General features: G+C 42.4%; 2 protein-coding genes across 2 annotated transcripts; one reads left to right on the top strand and one right to left on the bottom strand.

Moving 5' to 3' along the window:
* Positions 1–302: 302 nt before the first annotated feature.
* On the bottom strand, positions 303–9,076 carry LOC119725737 (zinc finger protein 502-like). The gene is made up of 3 exons (XM_038197287.1): positions 8,915–9,076; positions 3,147–4,621; positions 303–2,455 (listed from the first exon to the last, which is right to left on the bottom strand). Exons 2-3 carry the CDS (start codon positions 4,589–4,591, stop codon positions 1,789–1,791), a joined length of 2,112 nt encoding a protein of 703 aa, XP_038053215.1. The 5' UTR covers positions 4,592–4,621; positions 8,915–9,076; the 3' UTR covers positions 303–1,788.
* Positions 9,077–11,564: 2,488 nt separating this feature from the next.
* LOC119725736 (macrophage-expressed gene 1 protein-like) lies at positions 11,565–16,232 on the top strand. The gene is made up of 3 exons (XM_038197286.1): positions 11,565–12,079; positions 12,629–12,870; positions 13,430–16,232. Exons 1-3 carry the CDS (start codon positions 11,824–11,826, stop codon positions 15,206–15,208), a joined length of 2,277 nt encoding a protein of 758 aa, XP_038053214.1. The 5' UTR covers positions 11,565–11,823; the 3' UTR covers positions 15,209–16,232.
* Positions 16,233–16,521: the final 289 nt, after the last annotated feature.

Raw genomic sequence — 16,521 nt, 5'->3', positions numbered from 1 at the left:
TGGTTTCCTTGAAACATTTCTGCAACCATAGGTGCCCCCAACCCCGAAGATTAACCCTATAATTACGCCATGGGACACAGGAATGATTTCGATCTACAATGTTTTATAGAACACAAACAGAATTTTGAAGTTGAACAGAAAAGATTATTTTTTTAAAAGACAAACAAATTCTCTCTCCAATCTGGACATTTGATCTTCACTTCACTTTTCGGATAGTCTTTGGAATCATTCAATTCATGCATTTTTCGAATAAGATTGAAACGATGACAAAAAATAATTATTTAAACAATCAATATTAGAGCTCAAGATCTCATAAAATAAAGTTTAATAACAAGTCTTGCGAATGATCAAGCATTTCATTTCATTTAATTTTAATGAAAAGTTTCACTCATGTACTAATATCTAATCATAGGACATTTTAAGTGCTGAAAATGTGAAGTTCAAAATCAGAAAATTAGAAATTCAAACTGATTATAAGGGAAAGAAAAATGTACATGTACACCTAAAAATTCTTTGAAATTCAAAACACAAAAAGATTGGTCATCAAAAGTCAATGTGGTCCTTATGCAAACAATTGGAGTTTTGATTGACAGGATTGACTTATGATATACTTCCCAAACTTCCCAAAGATAACTCTACCGATCATCAAATGCCAATTACTGGCTTAATTATAACTTTGTACAACTAGCATTCAAATCTTGCAAATTTAATCCCTCTAAAATAAAATTATTTTAATCCTTATAAGACTACGAGAAAATATCAAGAACAGGGGAATAAATGAATAATCTAATTAAACATGCTGTACTAACTAACAAGAATTAAATTTTAAGGCCCACAACATCTTGTGCAGATTAATCCTCTTCTGTGAAGTTCTATTTACATGTATACATTATGACAATGCCCAACAAAAATCCATTTTTGAAAATTACAGCAAAAGTAAATGTTGTATGTTCCCTTTAACTTTCTTGCTGTTTCAAACTGAAATCTGACAAATATTTACAAGTATTAACATTTTTTTTTTCTGTACAAGATTGGTAATTCCAATCCTCACACATTCTCTTGAAGGAAGTATTTTGATATCACTATCGTCTATGAAATGGAGAAAGGAACAGAAAATTGTTTTGGATACTTAATTCAAACCTTCAAAATTTAGTATAAATGCTACGAGTCATATTGTCAAAAAATACAAGAGCTTATTGTAGTTTTTAGACATACACCGACAAGGACAGTTCTTGAGCCACAATAATGGCAAAACATGAAAAGCAAAATGACTATTTCAACTACTGTATTTATGCACCAATGACATATTTTTACAAAAAAAAATAAACCACCTTTACAAACTAAATGTAATGCAGCTTTCTACTCACCAAAGTTGTCTACAGTTTAGGAGATACGACTGTGAAAATATAAACTACACAAAGTTGGCAAAAAGAAACAGGCTCATACTTTTAGATTTTTTGGGCAATACACATACATGTACATGTACTTACAAATTCATAGCCTCAAATCCTTTATAGTTAAATGTTGAATTACAAACAAACTACATTCACAATGCCCTTAACTTCTAACAATTTGCAGATTTGCTGCAAGTGCTTAATTTTTTTTCTTTTTCCAACATTTAGATCAATTTCTCCAAATTTGGAGGTGAAATAAAAAGCACCAACAAAAACACTATGTACATGTAAATTGAATTGTGGCTGGTAATCTTTTCTCTTAAAGCAAATTTCAGCGCTTTCATAAAAGCTGACTGGAATTGGCCCCGGATTAAATGAGTTGACCAATGTCAGCTCACTGTACAGGCTTATCGTCTGTGGCTAAATCCTTTGTAATATTTGGATCAACCCTAGTCTCATTGTCTGCGGATTCATCAATGGGGTCCTGCTGGTCTAATACGCTGCCTGATTCGTCTGGTTCCCTGACTTCAGTTGATGCCTCCCCCTGCTCCATCTGTTCTGCATTTTCATCCTGTACAGTGTCTTTTTCCTTGTTCTCATCCTCCAGCAACTTCTTTTCAGCCAATTTCCTTTCCTTGTCTTTCTTCTTCTGCTTTTTCAGCTTCTTCTCTTCTTTGCTCTTCTTCTTCTCCTGATCAGAGTCTTCTCCTATGTGTTTTCTCTCATGCCGTCGCAAGTCGACTGCGGAGAAGTAGGCCTTGCCACACATCTTACAGGTGTGTGTCTTAGTAACGGAATGCATGCGCACTACGTGACGTCTCAGGGTACTGACTCGTCGGAAGGAGGTTTTACAGGTGTCGCATTGGAAGGGTTTCTCACCGGTGTGGATAAGCATGTGGTCTTTGAGATGCGGCAGGAGCTTGAAGACTTTGCCGCAAATGCCGCATTCAAACGGCCGCTCGTCTGTGTGCGTGCGCATGTGGATTTTAACCTCGCTGCGGCTTCGGAACGGTTTGCTGCAGACCTCGCAGTTGTATCTGCAGGGACGTTGCTTTGGGGTGCTGTGAATCAAAGAAGAAAACATGAAATCTGGCAATGAGTATGTTTAACATAACATTGAAATATGACCATTCCATAAACAGATATTAGATCTGGAAAGCAGGAATTGACATGTAAAACATAGTTCAGTGATTACTGACTACTGTTGCTCCTATCAAACCTGTTATTTATGGGGGATGGAGACCATCGGACAATTCTGTCAGTTATTCAGCGAGCGCGAGTGGAATATGAAATAGTGTAGTGCATCTGTGTCGGCCTCATGAAAATCTTATAGCAACAATGCGATTTGGGAAAAATATACATGTACAGTCGAGTCTCGTTACTACAAACTCGTTCGGACCTAGCCAAATTGTTTATTATATCAGAATTTTGTATTAAGAGGAACATCAGTCCCATTCATTGTGCACATAAATGCACAGTCGGGACCAAGGCTTTATGTTTGTTATAACCAGCATTTTGTATTAACAGAGTTTGTACTAACGAGATTCGACTGTATATGTAGTGCACCTTTACGTTAATTCCATAAACACTTAATAAATAAATTATTTAGGGGGGACATGTGGTGGGGGGGCAACACCCCCCCCCCCCCCCATCCCCTTGGGATCAGCACTATGGCTTTCCCTCTTATTAAAGTCAGTTGCGGGTGCTCCAAAATTCAAATGTTCACATTACTGTTGATGATTCTATACTTACGTTTTCTTTTTCGCTCCATTCTTCTCTCCATCGGCATCTGCTCCGTCTGTAGTTTGTTTCTTCTTCCTCTTTGGATTCTGCATGCATGAGTGCAACTGATGCCTTCTCAAGTCTGCCTCCAGACGATAACCCTTGTTGCACGTATCACAGGTGAACGGCCTAAGTGAAGAATGCATGCGAATCATATGTCTTTTGAGGGCACTGGTCTGGCGGAAGCCCTTGGAGCACACATAGCAGACGTTAGGCCTGCTATCATCATGGATTTTTACGTGGTCGTTTAGATGGCTGGACTGCCGGAATACTTTGGTACAGATCTGGCAGACGTAAGGCTTTTCATCTGTGTGTACCATGACATGGCGCTGCAAGTGGCCCTTCTGAACAAAGCCCTTGTTACAGACAGGACACTTGTAGGGCCTGTCCGGGAGATGCACCTTGGTATGAAACACCAAGTGGCCTTTGTTCTTGTATGACCTCCCACAAATATCACATGAGAAAGGCCTTGGATGTGCCGGTGCAGGTTTGTTGGGTGCTGTAAGTCCAGGTATATTCCAAGCATTGGCAATTTCTGACCCCTCCACTACGTACTTGTTTTCTTCTAAGTTTGGGTCTGATTGCGGTTCATTAATGCTATGATCCTCCTGGATGTGACCACAGATCTTAGACGTGTTTGTCTTAAGGTTCAGGACAGCAAAGTAAGTGATGTTAACATGTGTCTTCTCATGCCTGCGCAGGTCTGCGGCTCCACAGTACCCACGACTGCAGACTGAGCACACATGGTGTCGGTGAGTGGTGTGTTTCCGTTTCTTATGACGGAAGATGGCACTTCTCTGTCTGAATGCTGCGCCGCAGACGTCACACTTGTAAGGTTTCTCATTGGTATGAATGCGCTTGTGGCAGGTGAGGTGACCGTTTTGCCGGAAGGTCTTGCCGCAGGTCTCACAAGTGTAAGGCTTGACGAGTGTGTGGATCCGTTCATGCCGCTTGAGATGCCCTAACTGTATGAAGTTCTGCGGGCACCACCTACAGACATAGGCCCGGGCGCTGCTGTGTATCCTCTGGTGATACTTAAGATGGCTCTTGGCAGCGTATGACTTGCCACAATGGCAGACAAATGGCCGATGGCGGCCAGTGTTGACCAAGCTGGCTTCTGCGTTGGGCTCTGTCGTGGCTGGTTCTGGTGGATGCGTTGGTTCAGCCTCTTTGACGACCATCTGTTGCGCCATTTGATGGAGAGTGTCATCCGCGCTCTCAAACAGCTGACCCAACACTGCAATGACGTCATCCTCACGGCTGGACAAGGTGTTCCCGCTACTATCAACGATGTTTGTCATGTCGCCTTGGTTGACTATGGAGATTTGGATTGGTGTGGATCCCCCACCATGTGTGGCACTAGTTGTAGTGCCCTGGGTGTTTATGATAATCGTTGGAGTACCTCCCTCCTCCATTATGTATCACTGTATTCAGGCTACCAAAATCTGAAAGTTAAAAAAAAAAAAATGTTGACATTTCAATTTTCATTTTCTAACCCCCTTGGGGTTATGCCTGCAATGTGATGCTACTTGCAAGCTAGTGAGGGCATACTGACACTCTCGTGAAGACGGTGAGGAAAGAATTCCATTCTGGGCCACCACTTATCTGCCGCCAAACACATCAATTTTCACCTCACCTTGTGATTTCCAAGATGAATCCGGGAAGCCTCGCAAATCCAAAATTGTTTTAGGAAAAATGTGTTTTTAGCATGTTTAGAGCACATTTTGGATGCACACATGGTGCAGAATTAAGTTGGAGGCAGCAGGTCAAATTGATTGAAGTGTCTGGAAGACAGCAGTCACGGCAGTAGGCCTACGTTACATGCATGACATCGACAACCGAGACAACACATGAGACAGGCAGTGCAATTGTCATTATGAATATGATTTATGAATATTTAATTTCTCATGAATATTTAGTTTATTTGAATGGATTCTTCAAATACGTCCAAAGATTGGTCATTGCAATGCGATCTTGTGCGTGGTCAAGTGGTAAGTCTTATCCGAGGTTAAGGTTTGAATCTCGACTAGTCTAAGCTAAGTGACTGATAAAATAAAAATAAAAATAGAATTACAATTTACATGGATTAGGCAGTTAACTTCGGCATGTTAGGAAGAGGAAAGGAGAGGGTGAGAGTAGGGGAGGGAAAGTGGAGGAAATAAACCATAAAGGAAGCAACTTTTTGGCGCTTGAAAAAAGTGGTGGCCCAGTATGGAAACATTTCCGAAAGGCGGCTTAATCTAGCCGGGGCCTACCCCTTCCTTTTTCCCCGCCGACCATGTTGCATGTTGTCCGGACCAAATGGTCAAAACCTAGCTGGAGTTACCCAGCCCTGAGTTTTATCATTGGGTTGTCATCTAGGGCTGGAGCGCATTTTTCTCAAAACTTGTAGTATTTGCAAAAAAAATTTGGAAAATGTTCAATTTTGTCCCCGTTACACACTAATTGCAACTGCAACTCACCCCAAACTTGCCTGGAATAACCATTACACAGGTCCTTGAAGTAAAAAACGATCCACGATGAAGATTCAGCCTACAATTGCAGTGAAAACAGGAGGAATAACCGCTAACTTGACAACCTTGCTGGATTGGCCAGGACCGCTATTGGTTTGTGCACAAAAAAAATCGTGTACAATGAATGGCGGTCGATTAACAGGCACAGAGAGCGATCGCTGTCAACTACTCGTTTTTGCCGGCTGCGCTGGCTGTTGGCGCATGACGTCACGCGGAAGCGTAACACCCGATGACTGTTTCATGCACTAGTATAAGGTTTACCACTCGCATCACAGCTTTGGTACTGGAACCGCAACCAATAGTGCATGAAACAGTCATCGGGTGTTACGCTTCCGCGTGACGTCATGCGCCAACAGCCAGCGCAGCCGGCAAAACGAGTAGTTGACAGCGATCGCTCTCTGTGCCTGTTAATCGACCGCCATTCATTGTACACAATTTATTTTGTGCACAAACCAATAGCGGTCCTGGCCAATCCAGCAAGGTTGTCAAGTTAGCGGTTATTCCTCCTGTTTTCACTGCAATTGTAGCTGGAGTTACCCAGCCCTGAGTTTTATCATTGGGTTGTCTATTAGGGCTGGAGCGCATTTTTCTCAAAACTTGTAGTATTTGCAAAAAAAAATTGGAAAATGTTCAATTTTGTCCCCGTTACACACTAATTGCAACTGCAACTCACCCCAAACTTGCCTGGAATAACCATTACACAGGTCCTTGAAGTAAAAAACGATCCACGATGAAGATTCAGCCTACAATTGCAGTGAAAACAGGAGGAATAACCGCTAACTTGACAACCTTGCTGGATTGGCCAGGACCGCTATTGGTTTGTGCACAAAAAAAATTGTGTACAATGAATGGCGGTCGATTAACAGGCACAGAGAGCGATCGCTGTCAACTACTCGTTTTTGCCGGCTGCGCTGGCCGTTGGCGCATGACGTCACGCGGAAGCGTAACACCCGATGACTGTTTCATGCACTAGTATAAGGTTTACCACTCGCATCACAGCTTTGGTACTGGAACCGCAACCAAAAGTGCATGAAACAGTCATCGGGTGTTACGCTTCCGCGTGACGTCATGCGCCAACAGCCAGCGCAGCCGGCAAAACGAGTAGTTGACAGCGATCGCTCTCTGTGCCTGTTAATCGACCGCCATTCATTGTACACAATTTATTTTGTGCACAAACCAATAGCGGTCCTGGCCAATCCAGCAAGGTTGTCAAGTTAGCGGTTATTCCTCCTGTTTTCACTGCAATTGTAGGCTGAATCTTCATCGTGGATCGTTTTTTACTTCAAGGACCTGTGTAATGGTTATTCCAGGCAAGTTTGGGGTGAGTTGCAGTTGCAATTAGTTACTCCTAGAACTATGAGGCTCCACGTAGTGGAGCCTCATAGGTTCAGAAGCCCGCAAAATTGTTGTCAGCACAAAACACTAATTAAGTACAAAAACGTCCATCCCAAGCAGGCCGTTTTCCACAGAACCGCTGCACAGTTTGCCCCTAAACTCCATACAATACCTCATGACATACTCACGTTATGTGCACCCAACAAACATCGGTGGATTCTGTCTGTTTTTCGGCAAAAATGATGAAAAATATGCCCTTTCCGCACTGAGCCAACCTAACACTTGAAACGAGCACGCGTGCAGAATGATCGCAGTTATTTTCGGTTCGATCGCTCGGAGCGCGCCGCGGGGGGTACGTACTTGCACTTGTACGCATGTGCATACTATCGTTCCGCTCCTACACCATACCCCCCGCGGCGCGCTCCGAGCGATCGAACCGAAAATAACTGCGATCATTCTGCACGCGTGCTCGTTTCAAGTGTTAGGTTGGCTCAGTGCAGAAAGGGCATATTTTTCATCATTTTTGCCGAAAAACAGACAGAATCCACCGATGTTTGTTGGGTGCACATAACGTGAGTATGTCATGAGGTATTGTATGGAGTTTAGGGGCAAACTGTGCAGCGGTTCTGTGGAAAACGGCCTGCTTGGGATGGACGTTTTTGTACTTAATTAGTGTTTTGTGCTGACAACAATTTTGCGGGCTTCTGAACCTATGAGGCTCCACTACGTGGAGCCTCATAGTTCTAGGAGTAGCAATTAGTGTGTAACAGGGACAAAATTGAACATTTTCCAATTTTTTTTGCAAATACTACAAGTTTTGAGAAAAATGCGCTCCAGCCCTTATAGACAACCCAATGATAAAACTCAGGGCTGGGTAACTCCAGCTACTGCAATTGTAGGCTGAATCTGCAACCCAATGATAAAACTCAGGGCTGGGTAACTCTAGCCCGACTGCGTCTGGCCGTACAGTACTATCGCAAGCTCTGTAGTACGGCCAGACGCCCGATGCTTCCACAGAGACTGAATTTTTTGGGCCGCCGATGTAGCGATTTTGCTACATCTTTCGATCGCGATTATCTTTTCATCCAGGACACAAATTTCCAAAGTTAAGGTTCGTAGTCGTAGAGCAACTCATACCTTTTTGAAAAAACGTTCTTTGGTCTCAATATTTTCATCCATCTGGCCACAAGACGAATTTCAGTCATCAGATTCCACAAATATCGTCCCCCATGCGATCCCCCATGCGATTTCAAAATGGCGGCCGCGCTGTAATGTATGCATTATGCGAGCGCGCTTGGGCAAGATAATGAATATGCATCATAGTTTATGACGTTTGTCGGACACTCAGCGCGGCTGGCCATACAAACACGAGGTCATGAACTAAATAATGCATATTCATTATCTTGCCCAAGCGCGCTCGCATAATGCATACATTACCGCGCGGCCGCCATTTTGAAATCGCATGGGGGATCGCATGGGGGACGATATTTGTGGAATCTGATGACTGAAATTCGTCTTGTGGCCAGATGGATGAAAATATTGAGACCAAAGAACGTTTTTTCGAAAAGGTATGAGTTGTTCTACGACTACGAACCTTAACTTTGGAAATTTGTGTCCTGGATGAAAAGATAATCGCGATCGAAAGATGTAGCAAAATCGCTACATCGGCGGCCCAAAAAATTCAGTCTCTGTGGAAGCATCGGGCGTCTGGCCGTACTACAGAGCTTGCGATAGTACTGTACGGCCAGACGCAGTCGGGCTAGGGTAACTCCAGCTAGTCAAAACCCATTCAACATTGAACAGTTGAAGTTTCAACAAACCTTTCAAATCCTCCGCTAAATACGATAAAAACTCTACATACACATACTTTTGGAATTGCTTTAGTTTTACCTTCTAAACGTCACTCAAACAACGGTGCTCAAGTTGAGAAGTTTCCGTAGCACTAGCAGACGAAATTTATCCAGCGATTTTAATAAAGAAACAAACTTCAACGGACGTACTCAGACCGATATGGCGGTTTTTCGTGCCAAATCCCCTGGTAACACGTTTTTCATCGTACTTTAAGGCAACTAATCCGCCAAGTAACGGGTACCAGTTAGGGAATGCTTTCCAAATGCACGATGGGATCGATCGCGGAAAACGCCAAGCCTAGATTTGTTGCAAGTCCCTTTATCTTTTTTTTCTGGATTTTAATAGTATGGACGTAGGGGGCGGAGCAAGGAGTTGTTTTATGTGATATGTTTTGCTTGCCTTATTATCGCTGATTTAGCAATATTACTTCCTCACGAATTAGCGTAAATAGTGTTCAGTTAGCAGGGGATTTTCATTGTTTTTGTTCATTTCATTTATTATTTCGCAGGTCAAATTTACAGTGGGTAAAACAAAAATAATAAAAATATTACAGACAGTATAGACATAAAAAAAGACATAAATACATATTAAACCATACAAATGAACGACTAAGACCCTTACACAAGATGATTGCACGCCCCTGCGGGATTGCTAAAAAGTGAACTAAATCACTGTCATGTAGCTCTCCCATAGCATGACTGAAAACCCTTTATTGCAAAAACACAAACATTATAACAGACTTACACAATAACACATAATCCCATGGGCAAAAAGAAAACCTCAAGTTTAAAATAGCACTGAAATTATTTTTTTATTTCATTTTATAAATTGCACCATATTAACAAGTAAAAGCAAGGAAAACACCCCCTAGATAAAGCTATAAAACCATTTGCGACGTCACTTCATCGCCGCCCATGCACCGTGGGCGTGGTGGAAGGGGGACCCGGCTAAGGAGAGGGGGGGAGGGCTTCACGGGCCGAACAAGTGGAATGGCGTGTCATCGTAGCCCACCCTTCAATGTAATGTACAGCTTTCTAGTTTCAACACATTTATCATTATTATGGCATTGCATGCAACAGCTCTGTCCCCGGCAGCCCCCCCCCCCCCCCCCGCGGCCCGAGGGACGATCGAAAGCGGGGGGGGGGGGGGTTGTAATACCTTCAGCCGCAAGTTGTTACGATAGTCAAATTGGGCAAAAATAATAGAATTTGACTCAAATTTCCTACATTTCTTCCCAAATTGCTTTAGAATGGGGGAGGGGCATGCCCTGGACCCCATAGCCGGGCCCCCTATATAGCAGGGGCATACCACTCGATCCCGGCCACCGATTGACGTTTGAGAACTAGATATCCTCCATTTCATTATACCAAACATAAACTAAAAGCTAACTCAACAGCAGATCTATAGGAACTTATAAAACTTATAAAAAATGTATTAGGTTCAAGATCATCGCGGGATGAAGAAATGTGCGACAACACTTTGAACTCTTGTTGCACACTGTAAAGTCACATCTGGGAAATCCCAATCGTTTTGCAAGGTTGCGCAACCAGGAAATACGGCCCGCAAAAATATTGATGGCATTGCATACATTTACACAGTTTATTGATGTGTCATATACATGAAATACGGCCCGCAAAAATATTGATGGCATTGCATACATTTACACAGTTTATTGATGTGTCATATACATGTAGGATGATTTATTTGTTTAGCTAGCTTTTCGTGTGGTTTTCAAGTTTACAACAAATTGAACATACTCTATGTTCTGAGGTCCTATATTTTTTATCAGCTGTCGACACTTTCAAGTTTTGGAAATTCCCTGCAATTCGTCTGCATCTGACCAACAATCCAATACATGGAATTTCAAAATGTACATTTTACTTTCATTTTATACGGATATTCGTCGCCCACGTAAACGCCGAGGCTGGTGGAAGCTGTGGGCTACGAACGTCCATGTGTTTTCCATTAACAATAATTGACAAAATGCTACTATTTTCCTTTGAAACAATCCGTGAACTCCATCACAATAAACGAGAGCTCAAGTTGACCTTGAATATCTGGTCATCATAAACAGAAACCAACCCCTGATGTAAAGTTGTGTCCGAAATATACCCGACATTGTTTGAAAATTGCCAGCACAGTTTTCAGTCAGAGTTATCATAATCATTGGCACATAATAATTGCACTTACTAAAAATCATTTCATCCAAGTAAACTACGGTTTTCAAAAAGCCCTCTGAATATTCCTCCATGTTTCCATTCTTATCTAGGAGCAATTATAGTTTTTTTTCGAAAGGATTAAAATGTTGCCCCATCACCTTAACCTAGATATCAGGCATGCAACTGTAAATGCACCCCCCCCCCCCAAAAAAAAGGAAATTCCAAATTTTAAAAGACTGTGTACAGTGGGGTTTTTTTTATTCTGAATGGCTGAAATTAAAAAAATTGCATGCCTGAGATATACAACTGTAAGAATGTAGATTTTTTAGGTTTAATTTGACCGCTGCTTAGCCAGGCATCTATCTTGGTGTTCAATGTATATTAGATGTTTTCCAGGCACCACTCAAAACCCCAGGTTCAAGGAACACAACTCTAAAAATACAATCGAAACAAACACTCTCCAGTTGGCAAACATTTCACAATACCGTTGGTTTTCCCCGATCACCCCACGCACATCACATGACGATGACGGCAGATGTTCCCTTCTCTTTTGCTTTGCTTTTGCTCAGCGGGGCGTGCGGTATAAAAACAGGAATTTCCGGGTGGAAAAATCATAACTCTCCTGCGGCCTTGCAGGATTGGCTTCGCAAAACAAACTTTGTTACGTCCATCCTCGTCAACTTGGGAAAAGGTTGTTATACCAAGATTTAATTTCACTTGATGAAACAGCAGCACTTGATACGCAAGAGCTAAAATAAAGAGCTGATTAATTGAGCTTTAATACAAGAAATGGCTCTTTTAAAGCTGGTGCCCACTTGGTTGGTTTTTCTGGGGGGTTTCTTGGGTTCATCACTTGGAGATGATCCGCAAGGAGGTAGCCCTACTGTCAACATCCCGTATGGAGACCCTAGGAGATGCCTGCTGCGTCCTGAAGACCAAGGAATCTTGACGTTTGAGGGATTACCGGGAGGAGGATGGGATAATCTCCGGAACAGGGAAGCGGGATTAGTGACGGCTATCAACTACACCGAGTGTCGATTCACGGGTAGGAATAAATCTAGTTTTATGTTTCAGGTCCTCCTGTGAATTTTGTTTTTCTGTGCGACCCTCGCATGGAATTTGAAACTAAAAAGACTTGTTATTTTAATAATCTAACATCGAAAGTGAATTGTTGATAAGAAAGACAAACAAATGCCGAAAATAACAAAGTCTTAAATGAATGAGAACGTAAAGTAAAATAACCCAGCAATCGTGTTGGTGAAAATCTCGCGAATTGAAATTCACGAATCTGACATTTTTTTAAAAATGTACAATGTATTTTGAAGTTGGTAATCCATGTTTCTGAACTAGACGATTTTTTACTCCAAACAAATCAAACTTTTCAAATTTGTACGTTTTATTTTGACGGTACATGCAGGTTTATAATAATGCCAATACCTAACGATGTTACAAAATCTCAAATATATATTTTTTTTTTTGCTAAGATGGAATCTGCATCTGAAGATGTATTTTCTTTGCCCTTCGCCGACGTATTTTATAATCACTCTGTAATATACTCAGTGTTGTAATCTGCTTATTTCCTCCTCCTTCTTAGAGGATGGCCGGTTTCTGATCCCCGACGGTACCTACATCATCCCGGTCAAGTCTAGCAAAGTGGACACCTTTGCTGAACTCTTCACCCACTGGAGTAACTACACATCCACGCTGTCCCGCAGCGTCAACGCTCACGCGGGACTGAGCATCCACGGGATTGGCATCAGTGGAAAATTCTCAGATGAATATCGGAGCGTCAAGTCTCAGCAATACAGAGACAGTTCGGATACGGTTCGAGTCCAGGTAGGATGGCAAATTAGATTTTTGTTTTTGAATATAGCCTAACACCAATGGAAAAAAAATATTTCACAGGGAACTGCAAGCATAGGGCTGGATAGCTCAGTTGGTGGAGCACCGGAATGGCATTCTGTAGGTCGCAGGTACAAACCCTGCTCCAATCATTTTTTTTGTTCAACTCTAAAATGAAAGCAAATATTATTTAACATTTTTTTGGGGGGGGGGGGCAGTATGATCCTTTTCAAAATGAAATGATGATCCTTTTTTAGAAAAAAAAGAGAAATGTTCTATTGCTTAAAAGACAGGGATTGTGATTGCACCTTGTGACAATAAACCAGAGATTGCGTGGTTCTAAAAAGAAGAAGTGGTGGACATCTTATCGCTTACTTCACCATGCAAACCTTCAAATCTTATCTTTTGTTGTTGTGTAGCCCCCCCCCCCCTCCCCGGTCATATGCTGGCCTTAATAAGCTTCTGCTTGTTATTTTGCTATGAACCACTTTTATCAGTTCGTATCTTTCCATCTGGAGATAAAACAAATCTGTGGTTTATCTTTTATATCCAGGCACGTTATGTCCGATACACTGCTAAGCTTCAACCAGACACGCCCCTCAACAAAGCCTTCCTAACCCGCGTCCGTAAGATCTCAGCTCACCATGAGCTCAACATGACTGACATGGCTACCTACGAAAGCCAACTCCTAGTCCGAGACTTTGGTACTCATGTGGTGACAAGCATAGACGTCGGCGCAGCACTGACACAAGAAGACCAAGTCTTGACCAGCTTCGTTCGCAAGTACTCCTCTGAGACTAATCAGGTTAAGGCGTCGGCTAGCGCATCCTTCTTCAAGGTCTTCAACTTTGGTCTTGGTGTGGACACCTCAACCACCACGACCATGGTCGATGAATACCAAAAGAGCCGAACCTCGTCCACCATCAACACCTACGGAGGACCGGTCTTCAAACCTCAAAACTACACCGCAGATAACTGGACAGCAGGCATGGAGAACAACCTGGTTGCCTTAGATCGATCCGGAGACCCCTTGTACTTCATCATCACTGCAGAGGTTTTGCCAGACGTCCCAGAATCTACAGTCTTCGAGACATACGAGAGTGTCAAAGCAGCGGTAGAGCTCTACTACAAACACAACATCTACAAAGGCTGCACCAAGCGGGACAGTCCCAACTTCAGCTTTATTGCTAATGTAGATGATGGCACATGCAAGCCAAAGAGCACCAACTACACGTTCGGTGGTGTGTACCAGACATGCCAGGGACAAGGCATCGAGGACCTATGCTCTGGACTGACTCAGAAGAATCCCCGCACCGGTGATTACACCTGTCCACCTGGGTACGATGCCATCCTCCTCAACAGCGGTTCTCGCTCACACACGACGAGCCGACATAGTTGTCATCGTTGTTGGATTTTTGCTCACTGCTGTCACGACAACACCTACTACAGTACCGCAACATATACAGCCTACTGGTGTGTCGCAGAGGGGCAAGTTCCTCAGCAATCCGGTTTCCTCTTCGGCGGCGTCTTTACCTCCAAAGTCTCCAATCCCTTGACCCAGGCTGCAAGCTGTCCTGCAGAGTTCTACCCTCTCAAGCTTCTCTCTGACCTGACAGTCTGCGTCAGTGATGACTACGAGCTAGGCTTCGAGTACTCTCTCCCCTTTGGCGGATTCTACAGCTGCAAGTCTGGTAACCCTCTCATGGTTCGCCAGATGCAAAGCAAAGGCAATGGTCTCAAGAGTTTCCCGGAAGGAACCATGAGCTTGGCAAGTTTCATGTCACAAGCTGGACCGAGTACATGGCCTCACGGCTGCCCCGAAGGCTACAGCCAACACCTGGCAATGGTAGACATCGGGTGCGAGATCAACTACTGTATCAAGACGGGAGCACTTTCCGCCGCCTCACTACCCTTAGTCCACCGACCACCATTCATGCCAGCACCACAACCAAAGAATCCTGAAGGTGGTTTGGTTATGATGTCTGCTGACGGAGCAATGTGGGAATCCCTCATCAACGGAAGCCAAGATATGTCAGCCAGCATGAAGTTCCAAGGCTACGCCCCTAACTCCGGCACCCCATCTAACGCCCCCTCTACTATCTCCGGTGGAGCCGTCGCAGCCATCACCGTGGTAGCTACACTTCTCTGCGTCATCGTGGTTCAAGTTGCAGTTATGACGTGCCGTTCTCGCTCTCGCAGACGAGAGAATCGTCAGATCCGAGGTACTCAATCAGCTGACACATCACCTCTCATCTGTGACTCACCTACAAGAAGCCAAGTCACCTACGGCGCTAGTCAGGCTGGTGATGAACCAATCATTACCGTTCAGTAAAAAGAAGTTAAGGTGACAGACCAGTCTCAGTCGCGTCCAAACTTCTCTGATATGTAGTTACACATGTATGTATCTAAGAAAGTGAATGCGGCCAACCTTTTCAAAAATAACATTACTGCTTCAAGTCCAGTTGTCTTGTTTCAATATTTTTTTAAAATTACTGCTTTGTGTCAACCTGGACATTCTGATAAAAACCAAAAACTAGATCATCTCACAGTACAAAAAAAAAAACTTCTATCACTGCTTATGGCCTACAACAAAAATCTGTGATGACCATAGAGTCGGAGAAACAAGCATTTAGTGTCAACTCTTATATATAAATAATCATTCAATACGCAGGCACACAAAGATAAAATAATTTTCAAATGCTTTCAAATCAAATACGAAACAACAAAGTATACCAGAGAATAGATTCATCTTGTACAATTTGTTTATGTAATCAAGACTGAACTCTGAAGATTTGAAATCTTGATAATAATCATGAATACATGAACCAAGGAAGCTGAGAATAGGTCTAGATTTCCTGATGTATGTTTTGGTACTACTCAGAATGATTGCATACACATTTTACATGGCAACATAGCCAAGGTTCTCACCATAGTGGGCGAGTGGGGGGGGGGGGGCCTGGCTGTTAGTGAGGGGGCGACGCCACTGATTTTACGGATTTATACCAAGTATCATGATTTCTGATGTAACTATTTATTTTTTAGAACATGTTGATTCAAAAGTTCTTAAATCATTTTTTCTTGTCGCTTATTTGATTTGTAAATATTGATTTTAAGGTTTTTTTTAAGTACCTGTATATTTACTATCAAGAATTCTTTTTTATAACATGTTCATTCAAAAGTTCTTAATTTATTTTTATTTCCAATGGTTTTGTATCCCCTGTCATTTATGTAATGGTAAATAACACAATATCTGGGGAAAAAAATAATTAGAGAAGTAATAGAGGGTCCTTGTAAACAAAAGGGACAATTCCGCTGAATGTACTTGGAGCTAATAAAACATGTAAGCGAACAAACTATATGAATATTTACTTTCTTGTGACATTCTGCAGAGGGTGTGGCTTGTACTATTACATCTCCAAACAACAAACTACTAGATACATGAAATACAAAGCCAATGTTGCATGGCAACAATTTATTCTACAAAAATCTGAAATTGCAGTTAAATGTCTTCTGAAAATGAAGTTGAAATTATAATTGAAGAGTAATTTTCAAAACGGGACAGATCTCTTTGAAACAGGTGAAAATTGTGCATAGTTACGAAGCCTTGAAGAGTAAAAACAGTATAACAGCTTTTCTTTTCAAACT

Source organism: Patiria miniata, unplaced genomic scaffold (genome assembly GCF_015706575.1).
Source record: "Patiria miniata isolate m_02_andy unplaced genomic scaffold, ASM1570657v1 HiC_scaffold_19, whole genome shotgun sequence".
Classification (NCBI taxonomy): Eukaryota; Metazoa; Echinodermata; class Asteroidea; order Valvatida; family Asterinidae; genus Patiria; species Patiria miniata.
The sequence above is the reverse complement of the archived record's forward strand: the minus strand, read 5'-3'. Positions and strand labels throughout refer to the sequence as shown.